The sequence below is a fragment of the Microtus pennsylvanicus genome, chromosome 2 (assembly GCF_037038515.1).
Source record: "Microtus pennsylvanicus isolate mMicPen1 chromosome 2, mMicPen1.hap1, whole genome shotgun sequence".
Taxonomy (NCBI): Eukaryota; Metazoa; Chordata; class Mammalia; order Rodentia; family Cricetidae; genus Microtus; species Microtus pennsylvanicus.
The window spans coordinates 21,654,447-21,677,957 of NC_134580.1; the positions used below are offsets into that span (position 1 = coordinate 21,654,447).

Sequence of the window (23,511 nt, forward strand, 5' to 3'; positions counted from 1 at the left end):
CGCGGGACTCACCGGGTGGAGGTGCCCTTCCGCACATCGCACATCATGCACTTGAAGGCCTCGGCGCTGTTCCGGAAGGTGCAGACGCTGCAGTCCCAGTAGCCCTCATCCGAGGCGGGCTTCGGCTGCCGCTTCGGCCTGCAGGACACAACCGGACACGACGCCGCAGCGCGGGGTCAGCGGCAGGCCGCGCCCGGCCCCCGTGCCCCGCCCCGCCCGGCCCGCGACCCCCGCCCCGCCCCCCCTCCCCTCCCCCGGCGCGGCGCAGGGGGAGGGGGGGGAGCGCGGCCGCTGACCCCGGCCGCCATCTAGGCCCATTGTGGGCAGCAGCCGCGCGCCGCGCCCCCCCCACCTCCCACCCCGTGCCGCGCCACCGGCCTCGCGGACCGCGGCCGCCCCGCCGGCGGGCCGCCGTACCCTACCTGGTGGGGCTCTTCTTGTCGCCCATGCTCGCTGCCGACGCGCGCCTCGGAGCCGCGGCCGGTCTGTCAGCCGCCCGGGGGAGAGGGGTCGGCGGAAGCTCCGAGGCGAGGGGGCGGGGAAGGCCGCGCCGCGAGCTGCCGCCGCCACCGCCGCCGCCGCCGCCGGATCCCACGCAGCCTCCAGCTGTCGGGGAAACTCCTGCCCGCGCGCACGTGACCCGCGCCGCCCAACCAGCGGCCGCGCCGGAGACTTCAAACGCGGGGAGCGCGGCCCAGCACCCGGGGCGAGTTCGCGGCGCCTCCTCCCCGCCTCCCGCCCGGAGCTTCCCAGGCCCCGGAATCCCGGAGGGGCGCGCGATGGCAGGCGCTGGCAGAGGCCGGTGCGCTCGGGCAGGCGGCTCCCCTCGCCCCCGCGCGCGGCGGGGACTGTCACCCTTCGTTTGGGGAAGCGAGACGGAAGCTCAAGGAAAGGTTCGGTGCCCTGCTCTTAGCTTACATAATTCAAACATGACGAAACCACAGGGTCTGATCGGGTTTTCATTCCAGAAGCGTTCTCTCGGCCTCACGGGGCTCTGCAGTGGCTTGTTATAAAACGGATGCTTCTCATGACAAACGAGCTTGCTGGTGCCCTGAACACCCACGCCCCCATACACACACACACACACACACACACACACACACACACACACACACACACACACACACACACCGATCACTTAATTTGAGCCTGCTGGAGACATGCATCTCAGTGCTAGATGGTCCTTTAAATTCTGGTTCCGCCTCGCCGACCGAGCCGGTAACCCACCGCCAGAGTTATCATGCCTTCGCTCTAATCAAGAGACGACCTTAGCATGGCAGTCGGTAACTCGCCCGCAGGAAAGCTGCACCCTGAAGAGAGAGTAATGAATGCCATCCCTTCACAGAGCCCTGCCTTCTTTACTTCGGTGGAGGCATAGAAGCTTAGCGTCAGGCTTAAGTGAAGAGGACCCGAGTTCAGGCACTGCATGCTTAACAGTCGGAAAAGAAGACGGCTGTGTGACTCGCTGTTGGTGTGTACTGTAGGATGTCTAGGAAATCTCTACCCAGATGGAACAGAGCAGGATAAAGCAAATTCCCATCATAATACTCAGAGTGGGATGGCAACTAAAAACTTTTCATTGTTTTAATTATTTACAAAAGCCTTAATATTTTGCATTATGTTATCTGAGGGTAATTGAAATAGGAAAGAAAAAAACCCAGCTAAGGGGAGACTTCTGTATTGATGTATTACTTTCTAAGCAACAGGAACTAATAAGTTAATAACCGAAACGAGAAACGCCGTCTTTTTTATCATTGGGAATTAGAGATTAATTGGGGTAATTAAGAGGGAAATAGGCTGCAGGCCTCCGAGAGAAGGAACTCAAAATGAGGTGTAGCAGAATGGGCCCGGGTCTCTCGCTCGGTGATGGAGCACTTGCTTACCATGCAAAAGTCTCTGAGTTACTGAAGATTTGAAAAAAACATTTGAAAGGTTGATTTAAGTGGGGTTTTGCTTGGTCAGTTAACATCACTTTATTTTTGCAAACCAGAGATGAGTATAAAAGTTATGTATGAGCTGTTGCATTAATTTTCCAAGATTGGTGTTAGAGGCTGGGTGTTTTCTGGAATGGGAATGTATTTTCTCATGATACCGGAGGCTCCAAGTAAGAGACAGGGTTTTCAGCAGGACTGGTTCTTCCCAGGCCTGTGCTCTTGGCTTGCAGATAACCATCTGTTTTGGTCCCACCTTCACAGAGTCATCTTTGTATGCCTGTATCCTGATCTTTGTATATCTGTGCCTATGTCCAACTCTCTTCTTACAAAGGTGGCATTCATGGGAGTAAAGCCGACAGCAGTGGTTCTGAACCTGTGGGTCGCGACCCCTCTTTCCCCGTCTGTGTGGAATGTGCACTGTTCTATGTGTGCGCGTGCATATGGAAGCCAGCGGTCAGCATCAATTGTCTTCCTCAGTCACTGTCCGCCTTCCACTTCAGATAAGTCTCCCGCTCAACCCGGAGCTCTCTAATTCAGCTAGACTGGTGGCTGCCCCAACACAACCACTGCGCAGCCGGGACTGTCACCCTTCATTTGGGAAAGGAAGAGGGGAACTCAAGGAAAGGTTCCGTGCCCTGAACCCCAGAGATCCTTTGTCTCTGTCTTTCTGGTGCTGGGGTAACAGGCTCGCACCACTGCATCCTGGGAAACTGAACTCAAGTCTTTATGCTTTCAACGCTAGAACTCTCCCAGTTGAGCCATGCCCCTCAACCCCTCCCCTCTTTTCTCTTGATTCCTCTGTCCTGGCCATAGGAAGGATGGCACCATGTTTTGACCTCTGGCTTAAAACATGCACTGCATCTTGCAAGACAGCACCATACCCAGGCATGGTGATTCACACGGATAATTTCATCACTCAGGAGCTGCAGCAGGAGCGTTACTACTATGAGTTAAGGCCAGCCTGGGCTATAGAACAAGCCCTTATCTAAATTAACAAACCAACTCTAAGCATCACACTCTTCCAAGGTATTGTCTGAGGCAGCCAAGTCTTCATAGGCGTTGTACTATTCTGTTAGGGCAGGTGCTTCCTAGAGATGAAGTACATTGTTGATTAGTGACTTCCATGGGTTTGAGCAGACTGCTGCTTTCCTTATGACATGAGATAGCTCAGTTTATTCCTGTGAAGCACTGCTGGCAAGGAGTCCATGGAGAGTGATACCGGCAGTAGTGTTCTATAACACAGTGTACGCAAAGGCATTTCTAGAATATGTGCCTATTTCACTAAAGAAATCTTTCTTCCATGCCAGGAGGAAGTGGTCAGTATGATCAAACTGTTGAGGCAGCTGGCTTGTTCATCCAAGGAAACATGCCACACCCGGTGCTGGTTTGTGCTGGTGTCTAGTTAGAGGTTCAGCAGTAGTGATGCATCTTGCAAATCTACACGGTTAGCCTTGGGAGAGAGTCATGGCACTGAGCCCACACAAAGGCCCTGTTTCAGACAATATGGCCACTTTGCGCATAAGCCCACCCTGAAAGCACTAGGGTGACTGGAGAAAGTGGATGGCGTTCACTTCGTTCTCTTCCACAAGCTCCCCTTCACACGACGCTCTATGTGCAATAGCTTGATGGCTCACTCTGCTGCCCATTCTGAAAGATCCGTCCAGTACCGGACTCCACTCTTTGCGTCAGTTTTCCAATCTACCCTGAGTTCCTGATCACCAAGCTTACGTATCCACTCCAACCATGTAAACTTTCTTCTCAGCAGAATTTCTCTCTACTGCCACTCTCAGGGTCACCTCACTGTAGGGTGCCGGCCATCCTGTCATACAGAACCACTTGTCAACCAGGCCCGGAACGTTTCCTTCCTCACTCCGGCTGCCATAGGAAATTCCTTTTAAAGCTACCAGTGTGGACTGAGAGAATTCCTGTTGTGCACTTCTCTGTCCTCCTGCTTATGTCCAGCATTCCAATGGAATGGTTGTTGCTATGCATGTACATAAATTTGGGGCTTGGTCCATTTCATAAAAAGGAAAATCGATGTGGTCATTTAGTGTTGTATGATTAGCCATTCCATCTCTACACAAAGTAGAGACTACACTATGATTTTCTATCTGCTCAGTATCCTATAGACTATTTTATATACATGGGCTGTTTAAATATTGTTTCTCACCATTCTCACTGGTGCTTGCTTTGATATCAGTTAGTTTTTGTTTGAACTATGTCTCCTCATCTAGGTATGGTGGCACACACCTGTTCTCTCAGCACTCAAGAGGGAGAGGTAGAAGGAACTCAAACAATAGCTTGGTCAGCAAAGCAAGATCACATCTAAAAAAAGAAAATGACATTTTATCTGCTGGTCATGTTTAAAAATTCTCTTTTAGCATCTGTTCTCAGTTTATACTAAATTTATCTTGCTTTCTAATTATATTTTGTTCTATTTTCATCTTTTTTCTACAGATATTGCCTTTTAAATTTGATCTTTTCCAACTTTTCATCACTTTTGTTGGTTTTTATTTGACACACTCCTTCATAGATTTCTTGTTTTTCTCTCATCCATATTTTTGTTTATTTTACTTGTTATGGTTTTGTTTGTTTTTTATTGTTGTTGTTGTTGTTTTTTAAGACAGAGTGTATTTAAGAACAGGCTATTCTCACTTTGTAGCCAAGGGTGATGGTGAACTCCTGGTCCTGCCTCTATCTCCGCAGCACTAAGATTACAGATGTGTATTGTTATGTGGCTTTTCTTTTTCGTGTGTGTGTGTGTGTGTGTGTGTGTGTGTGTGCATGTGTGCACATGTGTGCAGTTGCTGTAGTTGCTCAAATTCCCCCTGGGCTGCTGTTAACAGGCAATTGTGAGCCACTTGACATGGTACTGGGATTTGAACTCAGGTCCTCTTCAAGAGCAGTGAGTGCTCTTAGCTGCTGAGCCTCCTCTCCAGCCCCATCTCTATATTTTCTTTATAACAACATTTTATGTCTACCAGTTCTTCTTCAAGTCTTTTAAGTTGCTTACAAATGCCCTAGGAATATGATTTTTATATGTGTTCTTGATGAATGTCCAGGATTGCAAAAGAGAAGCTGGTCACACTGGAGAGAGTTGCTTAGTGTATGTGCTTTTCTAAAAACGCGATTAAGTTACTTGTTCACAGGGAGCTTTAGGTTCGGTGTCACCAAAAAGCAAACAGGGTCTCAAAATGAGAAGTTCTTGGTTCTCATCGGTTACAGCGCACTTGTATCTTGGTGTGCTCCTGCAAATCCACATTGCAGGTATTAAAGAAATGCAGGAAAGCAGCCCCATATGTACCCCACAGCCCAGAACCTTAGTGATGTTGAGTTTACTAACAAACAGCATTTCATAAACTCATAGTAAAGATTTCACCCCAGTTACTTATTAAATTAGTTTATAAGCTTTCAGTGTGAAATACATTGTAGCTACATTTAGAACCCCTGGTAATGTCAAATTTGACCCAGAAATTTCTACTATGACATCTGAAAAGTTAGGAGTACCTAAAAATCTCTTTGTCAAAAAAAAAAAAACCAGCGTGAATACAGCTGCACTATTAAATTCCTCAGTGGAGAAATATTTTTTCCTCAGACTTAATCACGGAGAATAATATTTTAGGGTGATTTTCAATCTTCTCTTCTAAAAATTTCCTAAGAAAATGATTGAAGGCCAAGTGGGATGGCATACGATTTTAATCCCAGTACTCAAGAGGTAGAGGCAGGTGGATCTCTGTGATTTTGAGGCCAGCCCAGTCAACATCATGAACTCCAGGATAGCCAGGACTACATAGCCCTGTCTCGAAAAAAGGAAACGATGGGACAGTGTGTGTTTGTGAGTAGAATAATACATCTGCCCTCAGAGAAGAAGAGGAATTGTGTGAGGGAAGGGAGGGGTTAACAAGAGGAGTTGGAAAATTGGGAAAGGATGTCGAGAAGAGGGTGATTAAGACCAAAGGAAAATGACAGATATGTATAAATATGGCAAATATATTGTGTGCCTGCTTCAGTAGCACAAACACTAAAATTTAGACAACAAATAGATTAACATGGTCCCTGTACAAGGATGTACACAAATCCATGAAGGAGTCTATATTTTAATGTGACCATAAAATGTACTTGCATGAAATGTAATGAAATTGTTGTGAATAATTGATATATGCTAATAAAAACATTAATATTTTCCTAAATAACACAATTCATTAATATATTCTAGAAGCAAACACATCATATAAACATATACAATAATGTTTTATACGGTATGTATTATAATATTTTAAATATTATGTGACATTTCTTAGATTAAGTATATTTGATTTTTGTTTGTTTATTCTCACAAGCAACAGTTCCTTGTCCAACAAAAGCTGAGCTCTTTGATAAGGAGACCCTTGTCTGGTTCCTCAGCATCCTGAGTTTGGAGAGGCCCCAGGTCAGGTCCCACAAGGCGCATGTGCTGTCCTCTGGTGCTGGAGGTTTTGGTAGGTGGTGTCAGCAGGCTCAGGTCTAAGTGGGCTCTGTGTGTGCACTTTCCTTCTTGGGATTTTCTCCCATTCCCTTTTCCTTACTCCCTGATCCCACAGAAGGGTGCTTAAGAGAACTTCAGTGCCCAGATCATCCTCCCTCGAGCAGGAGTGGGACACTCTAGAGCAGAAGCCCTGTGTTGAGGTTGCACTAAGGTGCATTGTAGTTTCTGAGACCAGATAGCTCTGTAGCTCAGGCTGCCATCAAATGTGTTGATGCCAACACTCAGGAAGCGAAAGCAGGATGATCCAATTGGTAGCCCTTCTGAGTTACTGGTAGAGGTGAGAACTCTCTAGTGGCTGGCCACTCTGCTTCTCTTATCTCTCAGCTTTCACCGCTGATACCTGACTCTCACCTCTACCAGTGCTCAGACTGAAAGGGCAATTCTGTCCTCAGACTGCATCCTCAGACTGTCTCCTCCTGCCTTATCCACCAGCCATATCATTTCCTGTCTCCACCTCCCTAGTGCTGGGATAAAAGGGGTGGGATCCCAAGTGCTGGGCTCACCTTTTCAAGAGTCTGTTTCTCTTTTAGACAGATTCATTCTTATGTAGTCAAGGGTGGCCTTGAAATAACAGAGATTCCTCTGCCTCTGTCCCCCAAGTCCTGGGATTAAATTGGGTTAGCTCTACACTGTAATGGCTTTAGCTCTGCGTTCTGATTTCAGGGAAGCTTTATTTGTTTTTGTTTTTTTTTTGTGTGTGTGTGGGGGGGGGGGAGGGGGGATTGTGGGTTTTTTTTTGTTGTTTTTTGTTTTGTTTTGTGTTTCAAGACAGATTTTCTCTATAGCTTTGGAGTCTGTCCTAGAACTAGTTCTTGTAGACCAGGCCAGACTCGAACCCCAAAGAGATCCGCCTGCCTCTGCCTCCCGACTGCTGGGATTAAAGGCGTGCGCCACCACCACCTGGTGGAAGCTTCATTTGTTAAGACAAACATAATATCACTACAACTCGGAGTCAGCTATCAGGAGGTGAAAGCTGAAGGATCAGAGAAGCGGAGTGGGCAGCCATTAGAGAGTTCTTACCTCTACCAATGCTCAGACCAAGGGGCGGTCCTGTCCCTAGGAATCCTCAGACTGCATCTGAGACTGACTTCTCAGACTACATCTGTCTCCGCAAATCCTCAAACTGCATCTGAGCTCCTGTCTCCTCCTGCCTTATATCGCTCCCTCCACCCAGCCACATCACTCATGTCTCCACCTGCCTAGTGCTGGGATTAAAGGCATGTGATCCCAAGTACTGGGATCATCTTTGTGTGAGCTCTGTTCTTCTCTTAGACAGATTCAATCTCTTTTAGCCCAGGGTGGCCTTGAACTCACAGAGATCCATCTGCCTCTGTCTTCTGAGTGCTAGGATTAAAAGTATGTGCCACCACCACCTCTGTAACTTACTAGTGATTTAGCTCTGCACTCTGATCTTCAGGCAGGCTTTGTTAGATCACAAACAAGATATCACTACAGTAGATGGCACTGAATCTATTCTCAAGTTAGAGAGACCAGGGATCTTACTGGAATTGTTAGGTAGCCCACCTCTCCTCAGCCCAATGAGTGCTCCTGTGGATAGCATGGCTGGTTAACAGGACACCTCACTAAGGGTCACGAATGCCCTGCCAGGCAACTAGAAGTCAATTGGAGGGTTTTTGTTGTTGTTGTTGTTTTACATGGTTTTTAAAACACTAATTTATTGTGTTACAGGGCACCTGTGGAGGCTGGATGACCGCTCGTATGGGTGGGTCCTCTCCTCCTTATGTACTGTGTGGACCCTCGGGGTCAAACTCAGGTTCTCATGCTTGCCAACTCTACTTTCCCCGTGGAGCCATCTAGCCAGAACCCTCTAAGTTTATGAAGCTGGGTCTCATTTCATAGCCCAGGAATGTCTCAAATTTGTAATCCTCCAGCCTCAGGCTTCTGAATACAGGTTTTTTTGTTGTTGTTGGGTTTTTTTTTTTGGAGGTTCATGCCACCAACCACAGCTCGTATCTTAGTTTCTATTTGAATCAAGGTCATGGCTCAAATATCACTGCTGAGGACAGCTGCTTAAACTATAGGTGCCAACAAATTCTGTAATTGTAATGATTTGGGGGGAAAGTTAAATTGTAATCTTTATAAATGTGTGTTTTGTTTTTTAATGTTTTAAAATAAGGCCTCACAACTTGCGGAAGCCTATTCTTTTTTTTTATTATTTTTTAATGTGTAGCCCAGGCTGGCCTCGAACTTGTGATCCTCCTGCCTCTGCCTCTTTCAGCAAATCCTACCTGTGTGCGCCACAGTTGCCTCCAAGGTTGACATATTTCATCCTACAGGAAGTTCCCTAGGCAGGAAAGAGTTTTAGGAAGTCCCTGAAACTGACTGGATTCCCCTGTCTCGGTAAGCAGAAGCTGAGAGTCCCCCACAAATGGAAAGGTGATTTGAGCTGCAAAGAAGATAGTCAGATGACCCAAACTGCCAAGAAGACTCAGAAAGCTGAGCTGCAAAGAAAACTCACACCAGAGCACCTGCATAGAAGCAACAGGAACCTGCTGAGCTGCAGGGAAGAGGTTGGACAACTGAGACACCTGGAAGGGCGTTCTCCAACATGCGGAACTGCCTGCAGGCTGTGCAGTGTGCTCTGTGTTCCCAGGTTTGTGAGCTGCTTCCCATGCTGGGGTGGGCATTGATGATGCACTTGTCTTTGAGTTATTTCTGCTCCTGTAAATAACCCCTCACCCATATCCCTCTAAGGAACTCTAATTAAACGCTTTAGTTTTCTACATTGGACTTGGGTGGTCTGCACTTTTGTCTGACGTGAGTTCCCTATCTGAGGTAAGTAGACATGCGTGCTGCATCTCTCCAGGCAAAGTTTCATCACACAACATAATGTCGTATAAATAAAATCAAAGAGACTATAGTCCTTTGAATCTGGAACCTTTCACATAGAATAATGTATCTGTGTATGTGTGTTCATTCTTGTGTATACATATGTTTATATGTGTTGGTGGGCCTATATGCCTGTATGGAGGCATAGGATGAGGGTAATATTAGTTTTCTTTCCTCAGGAGCTATTTTCTTGTCTGTCTGTCTGTCTGTCTATCTTTCAAACTATCTATTGTAGGCAGATTTTTTTCTGTCCCACCAATCAGCTCCCAGATCATGACATGAAGACTTATTGTTAATTATGAAAATTCAACCAATAGTTTAGGCTTGTCCCACTAGCTAAACAACTTAAATTGACCCACTTCTATTCGTCTATGTGTCATCACGTGATGTGTGGCATTTGCTTGTCCTCCTGCTTGTCTTACTATCTGTCTGGTTTCTCCCTTCCTAGCATTCTCTCTGCCCTAAAAATCCTGCCTAGCTACTGGCCATTTAGCTTTTTATTAAACCAGTCACAGTGACATATCTTCATGCAGTGTAAAGTAATATTCCAGAACAATCTCTTTATCATCTATGTGTCTATCTTTTGGTTTGTTGTTGTTGTTGATCCAGGGTTCCTCATTAGTCTGGAAATTGCCAAACAGAATAGGTGAAGGGACAGGACAGCCTAGGACCCCGCCTGCCCCTGCCTCTGTGGAGCTGGAATTACAAGCATGTGCTAGCACACTCAGCTTTACATGTGAGTTGTGGACATTGAACTTGCGTTTGTGCTGCAAGCACTTTACCCATTAGCCATGTCCTCGGCTCCCTCTTTTAAGATTTTAAAGTTTATATTTAAAGTGCAATTGATTTAAGCAAACTTTCATGTAAAGTTTAGAATGCTGAGGAAGGTATATGTTCTCATTGGATCCAGTCACTGCAGAACTATTAATTCAAAGTACTACCCCTTTCTGTTGAATTGCCCTTGCACAATTGCTCAGAATCAACTGACCATGTTTTGAAGGGTTTATTGCACAACTCCGTTACATTCTATTGGTCATGCGGTTTTTTTGTTTTGTTTTGTTTTTGATTTTTTGAGACAGGGTTTCTCTGTAGCTTTAGTGCCTGTCCCAGAACCAGCTCTTGTAGACCAGGCTGCCCTCAAACTCCCAGAGATCCGCCTGCCTCTGCCTCCCGAGTGCTGGGATTAAAGGCGTGCGCCACCACCGCCCGGCAAGCCCATGCTGTCTTAAGCATTATAAATTAATAGTTACATCTTTCAATCTAATAGAATAGACATTGGCAATGATGTGCTGTATTATTTGTTTGTAAGTAGTTTTAGAAAATGGATCAATTTCTGCTGTTAATCTTTTATTTGAGAGGTTAGGACTTTCATTGAAAGGTGTAGGACTTTTGGGTTTTTTCTTGATGATGTCACTCTGTACAGCCCAGACAGACTTCAAATGTAGGATCCTCTTGCCTCACCCTCCCCTCTGCTGGGGTTACAGGTTACACTGTGCCCTTCGTGCTATTAAGTTTTAATTGTATTTATTAGTTATTTTATTGTTATTTATATTAAAATGGTGATACTTTCCCTTGACTCTGGTACAGAATGTTAGATCTTTACATGAGCAGTCTTTTTCCCCCCTTGCTGAGGGAATTGAACCCAGGACTTTTGCATGTCCATGCACTTTACCTTTGGGCCACATCCCCAAGCGTTCATGGACTGGTTTAGGTATGCTTATTTATTGTGAAATACAAGTAACTAAAACTTACAGTTTTAGCTACTTTTTGATGTCCAGCTCAGCAGCGTGAAATATATTCCCATTGTTAGATATATAAGCACCACCAACCTTTCCACACGCTTTCAGCTTTCAAAGGTGACATGGTAAACAATGATAAACACCCTTGTCCCAGCCTCTGGCAACCACAGTTTCACTTCTGTCTTTTGGAATCTGACCATCGTGTGCATACAGCCGCAGTGGCCTTCAAGCCTGACTTGTTTCATTTCTGTCTCTGAGGTTGAAAAATGTGTGAGAATTTCTTCCCCTTTCATGTTGAGTCGTGTCCCACTGTATTTTAACAAATATCTTTCCTCATGCCTGTGAAAAGACACGACAAAAGCACCAGTAGGGAGGAATAGCTTGTTTTCTCACAGTTTGAGGGAACAGCCCATCATGGCCAGAAAGAGATACCTGCAGGAACATGTAGGAGCTGGTCATTGTGCACCCACGGTTGGAAAGCAGAGGGGGATGACCTCAGCTTAAGGAATGGTGCTGCCTGCATTCAGGGTAGGTCTTCCTTGCCGTGTTAAACCTTCTGGAAACACTGACACTCAGGTGATTTTTTTTAAGGTGACTGTAAACCTAGCAGAGTAGATAATGAAGATGAATCATCACAGGCATCTATACTACTTTTTCACCCGTTCATCTTGGTGGTGCTTAGGTTGTGTCCCCATTTCAGGTGTTTTGAAAGGGGATGGTGTGAACATGAGTATTTAAATAACCTTAAGTCATTGGTTTCAGTCCTTTTGAGTGTGTCACTGGAGTGGAATTTATTGGATTATATCTTAATTCTACATTTAGTTTTTAAAGAACTGATATACCAATGGACTATAGACTTCAGGGAATTATGTGGTTATTTAACATTGATTTTTACATTAATGATAGACTTACAGAGATGATATAGAAAATGGAGATAGATTTTTTATTTTAATGGGCAATATTATAGGTTGTGGGAAGGGCCAGGAGGGGCAGCTGAGGAAAGCATTCTAATGTTTCCATGAACTTTAGTAGTATTAAAGATCCAATATGTTCTTAGGGTCATTATTTGCTTTATACAATAGTTTTTCATTGAATTTATGCACATATGCTCTTATGTCTGTGTCTGTGTGCGTGCATGTGGATGCCTGCAGAGGCCAGAAAAAGGCACAGGATCCCTTGGATATGGGTCACAGGAATCTGTAAGCCACCTTCCAGGTTAGGACCAAAACCAGGCCTTCATGATTGAGCATAAGTGCTCATCACCATGAGGCCACTCTCTAGTCATTTGCTTTTTGCTTTGGAAATTCTAATATTAGAGGTATACTCAGCTTCTAAAATTTTGAATGTTTATTCTATTACTACCTTTGTTACTTTTCTATTGCTGTGAAGACACCATGATCAAGACAGCTTATAGAAGGAAGAGTTTGCTGGGGAATACAGTTTCAGATGCTGACTCCGTGACCGTCATGACAGCTCGCTGGCAGACATGGCAGTGAGCAGTAGCTAAGAGCTTACATCTGACCCATACGCACAGGGCAGAGGTCACTAGGAATTGTGAGACCTCAAAGCCCACCCCCAGTCACACACCTTCTCCAACAAAGACTTGTTTCTTAATCTCTTCCTAACAGTGCCACCCATGGGGGACCATGTATTTATGTGAGCCTACTGAGGCCATTCTCATTTAAACCACAATTACTATTCAAGAACAGCTTACTCAAAAATACTTAGTTCTGGAAATAGTTGTCTACAAGGTTTTTTTAAAAATGAGCCTGTAGCATGAATTATAATTATTTCTTTTTTTTCTTTGACATTGAGCACTTTATTAGTGGTGAAAATCACCTTTGTTGAGGCATAAAGGCAGCAGGGATGGACAAGACCAGCGCCCATCTGAGGGGATTTCCTGAAAATCAGGTGTTTCTCTATGCAAATTTAGAGAAAATACCATCATGGAATAAGTCTCCCCAGAGTGCAGCCAGTGATCACCAACCCCGGATGCCAGGAACGCCTTAGGAGCCGTTAGGCTGCTGGGACAGTAGGGCTTCTATGTCAGATTCAATGTCGATTGTGAGAAAGGGCAGCTGTACCTGCGCATTGGAACACTGTCCGGGCCCACCAGGAACTTCGAGAAGTTCCAGGCAATGCTGTTGCAGCACACTGAAGACCAAATGCACTTGGGGTCGGTCATGAGCGCAGTGGGATCTTCACTGGGCGCTGGCAAAGACTCCCGCAGGAAGGTAAAGAGCGGGTGAGCCTTCTCACCATTCACCTCGCACTTCTCAAACCCCCACCAGGTCGGATATACTTGAGGGAATTCAGAATCTCTTCATTCTCAATCAGTCCCAACTGATTGCACGAGAAACGGAGCATCATCAGGCCACGGGCCCGAAGTGTCTCTGCAGATCTTTCATCTGGGTATAGTCAGGGGTCGTAGTGTGTCAGAGGGATGGACATTCTCAATGATCAGCACCTTGTCCCGCAGGGAGCCCAGGCTCACAGGATTCCCGCCCATCAGCAGCCTGCGGAGAAGGCAAAGCCTGGAGTAGCCAGGCAGTGGTAGCAGATCTCTGTAAGTTCAAGATCAGCCTTGTCTACAGACTGAGTTCCATGACAGGCTCAAAAAGCTACAGAGAAACCCTGTCTTGAAAAATCAGAAATCAATCAATCAATCAAAACTCGAAGTCAGTTAGGGGGTGAAAGCTAAAGTATCAGAGAAGCAGAGTGGTCAACCACTAGAGAGACCTTTTACCTCTACCAATCCTCATGCCAAAGGGACAATCCTGTCCTCAAACTGCATCCACAGACTGCATTTCCAGACTGCATCTGAGCTCCTCTCTCCTTATGTTCCTCTCTCTACCTAGCATATCACTTCCCATCTCCACCTCTCTGGTGCTGGGATTAGAGGTGAGAGGCACTACTGCCTGGCTCTGTTTCTCTTTGAGACTGGATCAATTCAGTATAGCCCAGGGTGGCCATGAACTAACAGAGATCCCTCTGCCTCTTCTCCCAAGGATTAGAGGTGTGTGCCACCACTCCCTGGTCCCCATTGGCTCAGCTCTGTACTCTGATCTTCAGACAAGCTTTATTTGTTAAAACATAAATAAAATATAACTACATACCGGTACCCCTTTTTTCAAAACAAAAAGCCTGAATCTAATCTCCTTTAGCTTTTTTTCTGACCATTACCAATAACAACTTTTAATATATCTCCCTAAACAACAACAAATATCCATAACCCAATGAAAGACAAAATGACCCACCCCACCTCTTGGGAACTTTCCACTGATATCTCTTAGCAGACTGAGAATTTTTTTTTTCGGAGAGGGGCCTTGAGACAGCGTTTCTCTATATAACAGCCCTGGCTGTCCTGGAACTCACCCTGTAGACCAGGCTGGCCTTGAACTCACAAAAATACACCTGCTCATACCTCCCAAGTGCTGGGATTAAAGGCATGTACCACCACCGCCCAGCAAGAATTATTACAAGTAGGCACTGTGAAGGCAAACTTTTCTGTCTTTTTCTTGTAACAGTATAGTGAAGAAACAGTCTTTTAAATCAATAACTATGAGGCCATCCTTAGGCAATAGAGAATGTAAAGGAATTCCAGACTGCAGAGAGCCCATTGGCTGAATCACCTTATTATCAGCTCTTAGATCTGTTACCATTCTCCATTTTCCAGATTTTTTTTAACAACAAATACAGGAGAATTCTAAGGGCTGCTTGATTCTTCAATATGCTAACTAAGCATTTAACTCTTCCTGTATCAGGTGTTCTAAGGCAGGCAGTTTCTCTGTTGTTAAAGGCCATTGTGCAACCCATACAGGTTTGTCTGTCAGCCATTTTAAAGGTAGGGTTGTTGGTGCCATTGAAATATCAGCTGTTGTGCCCATTTCTTGTACAACTTGAATGGTCAATGACTGTTCTTTATAACACCTTCTAATATTTTTCCCAGAAATATACGTTAATGTATGGTTTGATTCTGAGATTGGAGGAAAGTTAATCTGAGTATTCCATTGCTGTAACAAATCATGTCCCTACAAATTCATTGCTATGTTAGCTACATGTGGCTTTAATTTTCCTCTCTGTCCTCCTGGCCCTATATGTTAGACCCCTCTTGCACTCTGTTTTACCTAAGATAAAGTTTCAGTCCCTAAAAGCTGAATATTTACCTCCTGAAGAGGACAATTTGGATGCCAAGATTCTAGTGCAATTATTACATCCACACCTGTGTCCTCCAAACCTTCAATGACAATGTCGTTTGTTCATATTTTTAATTTTGGTCTTTGTTGATTTATAGAATTTTCCAAAATATTCACTTTATGGTTGCCCCTGAATTTTTTTGTTCTCTCTTCTATCACTGTTCTATTATCCAGAGCAGTATGGTTTCTTACAGTAGGCATTAGGTTCTTTAATTGCTCTGGGAAGGAGTTTCCTCCACGATGACAGGAACGACTGAACTGGATTTGGTATGGGGGCCTGCAAGAGGCCCCTCAAGGAATTATCAGGCAGAAAGGGTGATGGCAGCAATAAGAGAAGAATGGAGCTTTCAGGCACTGGCTGGCTCTGTCTAGGAACTCCCATACTGCCATGTTTTTATTGGGTAGCTAGCAACAGGGATCATGCAATATTCCATTTAAAATGCTAGTGACTTGTGAGAACTCTTGACAGAACTATAGAAAAAGCCTCATTTGGTCTGACACACCTGAGGTTGAGGCTGTTTTTAATCTCAAACTCAATTAGTCCTGAAACGTGGCTTACCTCTGTCATCATCACCCTTATTACGGCAAACTACTGCCCCCTTCTCCACCAGCATGAGAGTAAAATAAAGGAATACTCTGGTACTCACTGCTAATTGCCCCTCCTTCCCTAATACAACAGTCATTCTGTTCCTAACACCATTGTGTTCCATATCAAACAATTTTGCTCCCACCAAAACTGGAGTGGTCTATTGACAATCCAGAGATATTCAAACAGGAGTTTGTTGCTGGGTCAACTCGAAGGGCTGAGAAGGTGCAGAGTCAATCGCATAGACCCTGGGAGTCAGGTAAAAGGCAAATAGCAGACTCCTTTATTCAGCAATGGGGAGAGCCTTACATACCCTCCTCCCGGCACCCTGACTTAGTGACAGTGCATGGTTGCCCCTCATTAGCTAGGCATGATCAGGACCTCTGATAGCACCTGTTGCTAGCCCCTCAGGCAGACTCCAGGTTAGGTCACCTCTGCCTAGTAGGCTTTATCTCCCTCCATCTTACTATTTAAAGGAGCAGCCTTAAGATGTGGCTCAGGTGCTACAATGGCTCATCTACAATGAGGTCTGGTGCCCTCTTCTGGCTTGCAGACATACACACAGAATATTGTATACATAACAAATAAATATTTAAAGAAAGACCTTAAAAAACAAGTTCAAGGCCAGCCTGGGCTTCCTGAAACCCTGTCCCAAAAGAGGTTGAGGGACAGGCAGACACTGCCCCTTCCCTTCCCTGCTCCATGTCTGTGACTAGGACACAATGCCTAACATTACATCTTGCTGCCATGAAAGCCAGTTGCTAAGAATGGCGTAGCAGGAAGTTGCCTCCTGAGTGCAGAGTTCGCAGGTATGTGCCATCATGCCCTTTTTTTCCTTTTCTTTTCTTTTCTTTTTTTTTTTTTGTTTGTTTGTTTGTTGAGACAGGGTTTCTCTGTAGCTTTAGAGCCTATCCCTGGAACTAGCTTTTTTTTCTTTTTTAATTTATTTATTATGTATACAGTGTTCTGCCTGCATGTATGCCTACAGGTCAGTAGAAGGCACCATATCTCATTATAGACCGTTGTGAGCCACCATGTGCTTGCTGGGAATTTAACTCAGGTCCTTTGGAAGAGAAGCCAGTGCTCTTAATTCCAGGCCCTCAAGCTGGTCTTAATGCTATGTAGTGAGAGCTTTGCCGACTGAGTCATCTCCCCAGGCCCCTTATGCTAATATCAGACTTGTTACCATCCACTTGCCTTTCTCCTTATAGTGTTGTTTTGATGCTGTCCTGCCCAAGGAAACCAGGAACTGATTGAAAATCTGGAAGGTGAATGTCTGCTGGATAAAGTTTGTCATCATTACCTCTGATATTACACCTTTTCAATTTATTTACCACAGATCCTCTATGCCTGTGTGCATGTACACACACACACACACACACACACACACACACACTTCCTATTTATTGATTATATTGCAAGAAGACTTTCAGATGAATATCTTTTAGATTAATGTGGTATATAATTATACAGGAATAAAACATAAAATCTGTATGAACTTTATATAGACATCATATATGGTAGAACTAGTTTATTTGTAAGTCAATATTACAGGACTTAAATATGCATAAGTTACAAATGTCTTTCTTATGCATCTATTTTCTTGAGTTTTATTTTCCTACTTCTATATCATTGCATTCTCAAAAACTGTAGGATTGTATATAATCATGAAGTAGAAATATCAAAAATACCAGTGTTTTTTACTGCCAATGTTACGACATTTAGTGGTTAGATCATGTGAAATTGTATCTCTTGGCACAGTCATAACTTGTCCTTTATTCCCACTCCCACACAAGTCATGATATTTTGAATGTAATTGCCCCCCCCGCATAATCTCATAGGGAGTGTCATTATTAGTAGATATGGCTTCATTGGAGTGGGTATAGCCTTATTGGAGGAAAGGTGTCACTGTGGGGGTGGGCTTTGAGGCGTCCTATGCTCAGAATACTGCCCAGTGTCTCAGTCAACTTCCTGTTGCCTGCATAATGTAGGACTCTCAGCTACACCTCTAGTACCATGTCTGCCTGCATGCTGCCATGCTTCCCGCCATGATGATAATGGACTGAACCTACGAACTGTAAGCTGCCACTTCAATTAAATGTTCTCCTTTATAAGAGTTGCCATGGTCATGGAGTCTCTTCACAGCTATGGAAATCTGAACTAAGAAAGATAAGTTGGATATTCGATCCCTTGTCCTAACAAAGCAATATCTAAACCCACTGGCAGCCCTGTCTGCCAGTGAGGTCGTTAGCCCTGACTAAAAAGGCAGATAGTGTTTGAAACTCCTTCATGGGGAACACTCTTCGGAGCTCCTCATTAGCCCTGATATATGTGAAAACAGACACACGAGAAAAGCAGATAAGCAAACATGGGTAATCCATTAGGAGTTCCCAGGTAAATTAGCTGTGCAGTCCTGAAGTGGAAGAAACAGTTTCCACTAGCGCTAAGGTTTGTTTACTCACTTCTCTGAAATCAAGGCTGGTAATCCCACTGGTTCCAAGAAAGATTTAGGAAGATCCATTCGCAGAGCCTTCGCAAATGGGCCAATTCCTGCTGTTCATAACTCAAGACAAACAGGGTATTGCTGGCAGGCCATGTTCCTGAGTTGTTTTTTGATAATAGAGACAGATTTACACCCGTTCTCATGCTTTCTGGCTGAGGACCTGTGTAAGCACCTGAGTGCATTTAAGATACAGATGGATGGTGCATATGTTTAAGGAAATTAGGTCGTGACCACGTGGTCTAATGTTAGCCTCTATCAAAAATCAGACTTGGGGCTGGAGAGATGGCTCAGGAGTTAAGATCACTGGCTGCTCTTGCAGAGGACCCGAGTTCAATTCCTAGCACCCACATGGCAGTTCACAACTGTCTGTAACTTCAGCTCTAGGAGACCCAACACCGATGGCAAAACACAAATGCACACATAAAATAAAAATTTTTAAAAATCAGGTTTGAGAGCTAGAGATGAGGTCAGTGGTAGAGCATTTTCCTATTTCCGTATATCCTTTCTTTCCTTCTTATTCTGTGTCTGACTGTGTGGCTGGGTGGCTGACCTCTGGAATCTTCCTTTTCTCGCTCCTTCATCTCTCTTGCTCTTCTTTTCTCCTGTTTGTTCTCCCTGCCTGGCAGTCCCGCCTATCCTTTCTCCTGCCTAGCTATTGGCTGTTCAGCTCTTTGTTAGACCGTCAGAAGTTTTAGACAGGCAAAGAATAACAGCTTCTCGGAGTTAAAGAAATTCAACATAAAAGAATGCAACACATCTTTGCATCATTAAAACAAATATTCCACAACATGAACACATGTAACACATCTTAAAATAATATTTTACAACAGGCAACAGGATGAGCTATCTGCCATCCCTACCAGGCATCCTGACTTCTGGTCTTATATCTTACCCAGTACCTAGCACATACTAGCTCCAAAGTGTGCTAGTTCCAAAGCATGTTCACTTTGTAGTAAGTCTTTGTCACTAATGAGAGACCCTGTCCTTCAAAAGTTTATGAAGACTTTTCTTTGTTTCTTGGATTGTTGCTAGATTGCCTGTCCCAGAATTTTCTCTCATGGGTGGTTGATACTAACATTTTACCTAAAATCCACCTTAAATAATTCACCCCAAAATAATTGTTCCTTATTTTGGGACCAGTTAGCTATCTCAGTGGGTAAAGGTGCTTGTTGCCATGTGTGATGAACTAAATTTGATCCCCAGAACTCACATGATGGACAGGAAGAACTGACCCCTGCAAGTTATCCTTTGACTTGGGCCCTATGGCATGCATCCACATACATACATATACACTTGCAAAGATTTTTAAAATGTAATTAATCCTTCTTGTTATTTCAAACATATAGCGCTGGATGTTGACATTTGGGAGATAAGCTGACATGTTTGTTTTTTTTTTAAGTTTGTTTCCATTTACTTCGTGTGTGTGTGTGTGTGTGCGTGTGTGTGCGCACGCGCGCGCTCATTCCAGGTACTCTGGAACTGGAATTACAGACAGCTGACTGCCATGTGGGTGCTGGGATTCGAACCCCGGTTCTCTGGAAGTACAGCTGGTGCTCTTAACCACTGAGCCATCTCTTTAGCCCCGTTCTTTTTAGGAGGGGGTTGTGTCTTGGGGGGCAGGGGGGACAAGGGGCTTTTTCTGTCTAGTCACTCAGCTGCTGATTACATCCTCCTCCCATGTACCACCTACCCACCTACCTACACCCACCCACCCACACCCCCACACCCCCACACATACATGCCTTTATTACCAAGTCTTTTGCTCTATTGTTGGATTCTGTTGGCCCCTTTTCTTTTCTGGGTTCCAAGAATCAAATGTCTCAACCTTCTTGGTCTAAGAGAGAGACGTGACAAAGTATGAATGTAAGCCCTTCTAGCCACACGAGTGTCCCGGCCCCTCCCCTAAGGACCTCTGACTGTCAAACTCCACCCACAGAATGCTCTAACTGCCCTAACTTTTGGTGCCTGCCCCCACGCTACAGAGTGAAAAGCTCCATCTCTGGATGTGAAATTCTGCCACACTCCATCCTGGAAAACTCCACCCTGTAAAGTTCCACCCCATTCCCAAGAAACTCTATATAAACCCCGTGTCCTATTGAATTTGCTGCTGTTTCTCACCCAAGCAGAGGCAACTGTTCACTCCCAATAAACCTTTTGTGTGAGGCTGATTGTGTGGTGTGACTTTGTGGTATTCCTTGGCTCCCGGCTGTCAGGATACCTTCCATCCTCGCTTATGTTTGATGACCTAGATGGGCTCGCCTAGTGCCTACATTTCCCCTCATGGTCTGAGCTGCACTAGGACCCTGTCCCTCATCTCCAGTCCACCCGCAGCAGACTCACCTTCTAGCTCGCCTATCACTCAGCACCCCATCCACCAATGGTAATTAGGTAAGTTTCCCTTTGGTCAGTGTGAACGTTTCCCTGAATCTGAGGAAGTGCCCGGCACCCGTGTGGTACTCTTGGAGGCAGAGGTACCCACAGCCACAGGCTTTAAGGCTACAACGACTGACCCTCTTCATCTGACCCAATCCCCCACCCTTGAAGCTGTAATCTTGCAGTTTCCTTAGGCCTAACTGGGCTATTGCACCCCTTCCTGCCCTCTTCTCCCACCTTCCCCCTGAAGTTGTCCATAATCATAATTCCATAGCTCCTTTAGGCCTTCATGGCTTTTGTGATCCCATCCCCTGACTCTTTCCTGTAGATGAGATTCCTCCTCCAGTACAGTTTTTCATTCTCACCTTCTGGCCTCTACAAAGGCCTGGTACTGGGCACTGTTATGCCCAGATCCGCGAAGTTCCCCAAAAATGCAACAAGGAGACCAAGCCCCGTATGTAAAAGCAAAGCGCCTTTATTTTATACAAGTTTGCAAACTCAGTCTCTCCGTGTGTCCAATGTATTGGAATAATTGGAGAGCCCTGAGCTCAGAGTTGGGTTTTTATAGTAGTAAAGGTGGGGGTGAGGAATTTCTAAGGCTCAGCACCCCTCATTGGCTGACATTTGTGTCATCAGGGGTGTCCTGGTGAGTGTGTGTTGGCAGGTGATCCTATCTACAGTGGTTGGAACTTTAGGCATTTCCTTTGGATGGTCTGTTCTTGGGTGGTGCTCAGGTAATCTCAGTTTATGGTCCTTTCTGCAACCAGGTATTGCTTCAGGGTAAACTACTGAGACTCAGGCCTCCATTAAGCTTATAGTGGCTAGGCCCAACACTGTCAGGTGATAGTAGTTGGAAGAACTTCCTTTGGGTGGTTTGTTTCTATTAGCCTATCATGGCTGGCTCCTGCAGCACCAAGTCTCTCTCTGGCTTAGCCAGGCTTAAGCCCCTGATCCTCATTAAATGTGATGACAACCCACTGAGCAGCTTGGTCCTTGTTTGATCCTCCCTGAGTTGTGGGGACACCCACAACTACTTGCTACAGTGACGTTTTCCTTTTCTGTCATCCATTGGAACATGCCTTCCATACCTTCTCATTCCCCCTTGGAATGCCTCTTAGAAAACCTACAGTCTCTCCACCTGACTCCCAACCTGGAGGGCACTAAATTTATTTGCTTTTGAAATCAAATTTGGCTTCAATACCCCTTAGATAATCAATCCAAAGGGCCACCTAAGCGCACCTTAGATCCTAATATTATTTGGGACCTTTACAAATACTGTGACCAATTGGGGAATTGGAAAGAGATTCCCCCATTCCCTATTTCTCAACTCCAGAAATGGAAAGAGATTCCCTATTCTCTCTCAACTCCAAGGCCTGTTTGGTTGTTGTCTAATCTTCCCCCTTTCCCACACACTGTCCTGTCTTTTAAGTTACCATAGATGGATCTGTAAGTTGGTTGCAAAGAGGGAGCTAGGAGCAAGACTTAACAGGAGTAGGCCAGCTGCAACATGCACACACCCTGCACACATTCTTCACTGGCTGGTGCTTCTCTCAACTCCCTCCTGCAGTGTCCTCTGTCTAGTGCCAGGACTCAAAAACTTCCTGTCTTGGAGCCTTCTTTGTTCTCAGCTTACTAGATGCATTTGTACAGGGATTCAGGTGTCTTTTAGATATGAGTGGCATTACACTATTGTTTTATGCAGCCCCACTTGAATTAAAATCTAGCTCTAGAGTTAGGGCATGACTCTCCCTTCTCTAGACCCAAGCATGTTTGTTTAAAGGTTTCTTCCAAAATCTCTGCCCCATATCAGGCATGCCATCTGCTGTGTGACAGAGAAAGGAGAGCCAAACAAAATAAAGGAACAGACTATTCCCAACAGGGACCATTGCGGCTCATCTCATACTCCTTTGGTTTTGGTTTAACTCTTTAAAAATTTTGCTAAGGTATAAATCTTATCTAAAGGTTTGTAAAACTATGTGCAAACTTCCTGTTACCTCAAGAGTTGTAAGCATACTGAGTATGATTAAAACCCTGTAAAATCTGTAGCAAAAGGATTAACTTAAAACTCATAACACCAGGATTGATAGTAAAAAGTATAGACATAGGTAATCTTAAAGGAAACATGTGGCTTGCTGCCACCTTAGCTGCCTTCCCCTAGCCGGGATGGAGGTAGCTAAATGTCTGACAGCCATCTTTGCTGAGTTGATGGAGGAAGGTCATTGGTTAAAAAAATAAAGAAACTGCTTGGCTGGCCCTCATAGGTTAAAACATAGGTGGGAGGAGTAAACAGAACAGAATGCTGGGAGGAAGAGGAAGTGAGCTCAGAGAGACTCGACAGCACTCCTCTCGGGGGCAGATGCCTCAGAGAGACGCCATGCTCCCCTCTCCTGGGCTGACGCGAGAGCTCTGCTCTCTGAGGCAGATGCAATGAACTCCAACCCAGCATGGACATAGGCTAGAATCTTCCCGGTAAGACTGATGCTACTCAGATTATTAGAGATGGTTTGATCAGGATGTGAGAATTAGCCTGTAAGGCTAGAGTTAATGGGCCAAGCAGTGCTTAAAAGAATACAGTGTCCGTGTAATTATTTTGGGTAAAGCTAGCTGTGCAGGCGGCCGGGTGCCGGGGATGCAGCCCACTGCTCCTATTACTACACTGAGTTGAGAAGAATGGACTTTGCTATGTGACCTCACTTCCATCTTGATAAAAGTGACCACGTAACATAAGTGATCCAAGGAAAAACAACTAGCAGTGAGCCCCATACCAAATAATTCTTCCACTATTTTCAATCATACTAACCAACC

General features: G+C 45.0%; 1 protein-coding gene, 1 long non-coding RNA gene, 1 other non-coding gene and 1 pseudogene across 3 annotated transcripts in view; 2 read left to right on the plus strand and 2 right to left on the minus strand.

Moving 5' to 3' along the window:
• Window positions 1-853, minus strand: part of Yaf2 (YY1 associated factor 2) — a 64,315-nt gene extending 63,462 nt beyond the window's left edge. Inside the window, exons 1-2 of the mRNA XM_075960420.1 lie at window positions 423-853; window positions 13-138 (exon numbers count right to left, since the gene is read on the minus strand). Of these exons, the coding sequence (XP_075816535.1) occupies window positions 13-138; window positions 423-448 (152 nt within the window). The 5' untranslated portion in view covers window positions 449-853. The remainder of the gene's footprint in view (window positions 1-12; window positions 139-422) is intronic.
• Window positions 854-1,356: 503 nt separating this feature from the next.
• LOC142843281 (uncharacterized) lies at window positions 1,357-9,282 on the plus strand. Its single transcript, XR_012909611.1, has 3 exons — window positions 1,357-1,471; window positions 8,149-8,186; window positions 8,826-9,282. It is a non-coding gene; the product is annotated as an uncharacterized LOC142843281 (long non-coding RNA).
• Window positions 5,932-6,034, plus strand: LOC142845282 (U6 spliceosomal RNA). Its single transcript, XR_012909846.1, has one exon. It is a non-coding gene; the product is annotated as a U6 spliceosomal RNA (small nuclear RNA).
• A 3,739-nt stretch (window positions 9,283-13,021) lies between the features above and the next one.
• LOC142844727 (glutathione peroxidase 1 pseudogene) lies at window positions 13,022-13,471 on the minus strand (annotated as a pseudogene).
• Between the last annotated feature and the right edge of the window lie 10,040 nt (window positions 13,472-23,511).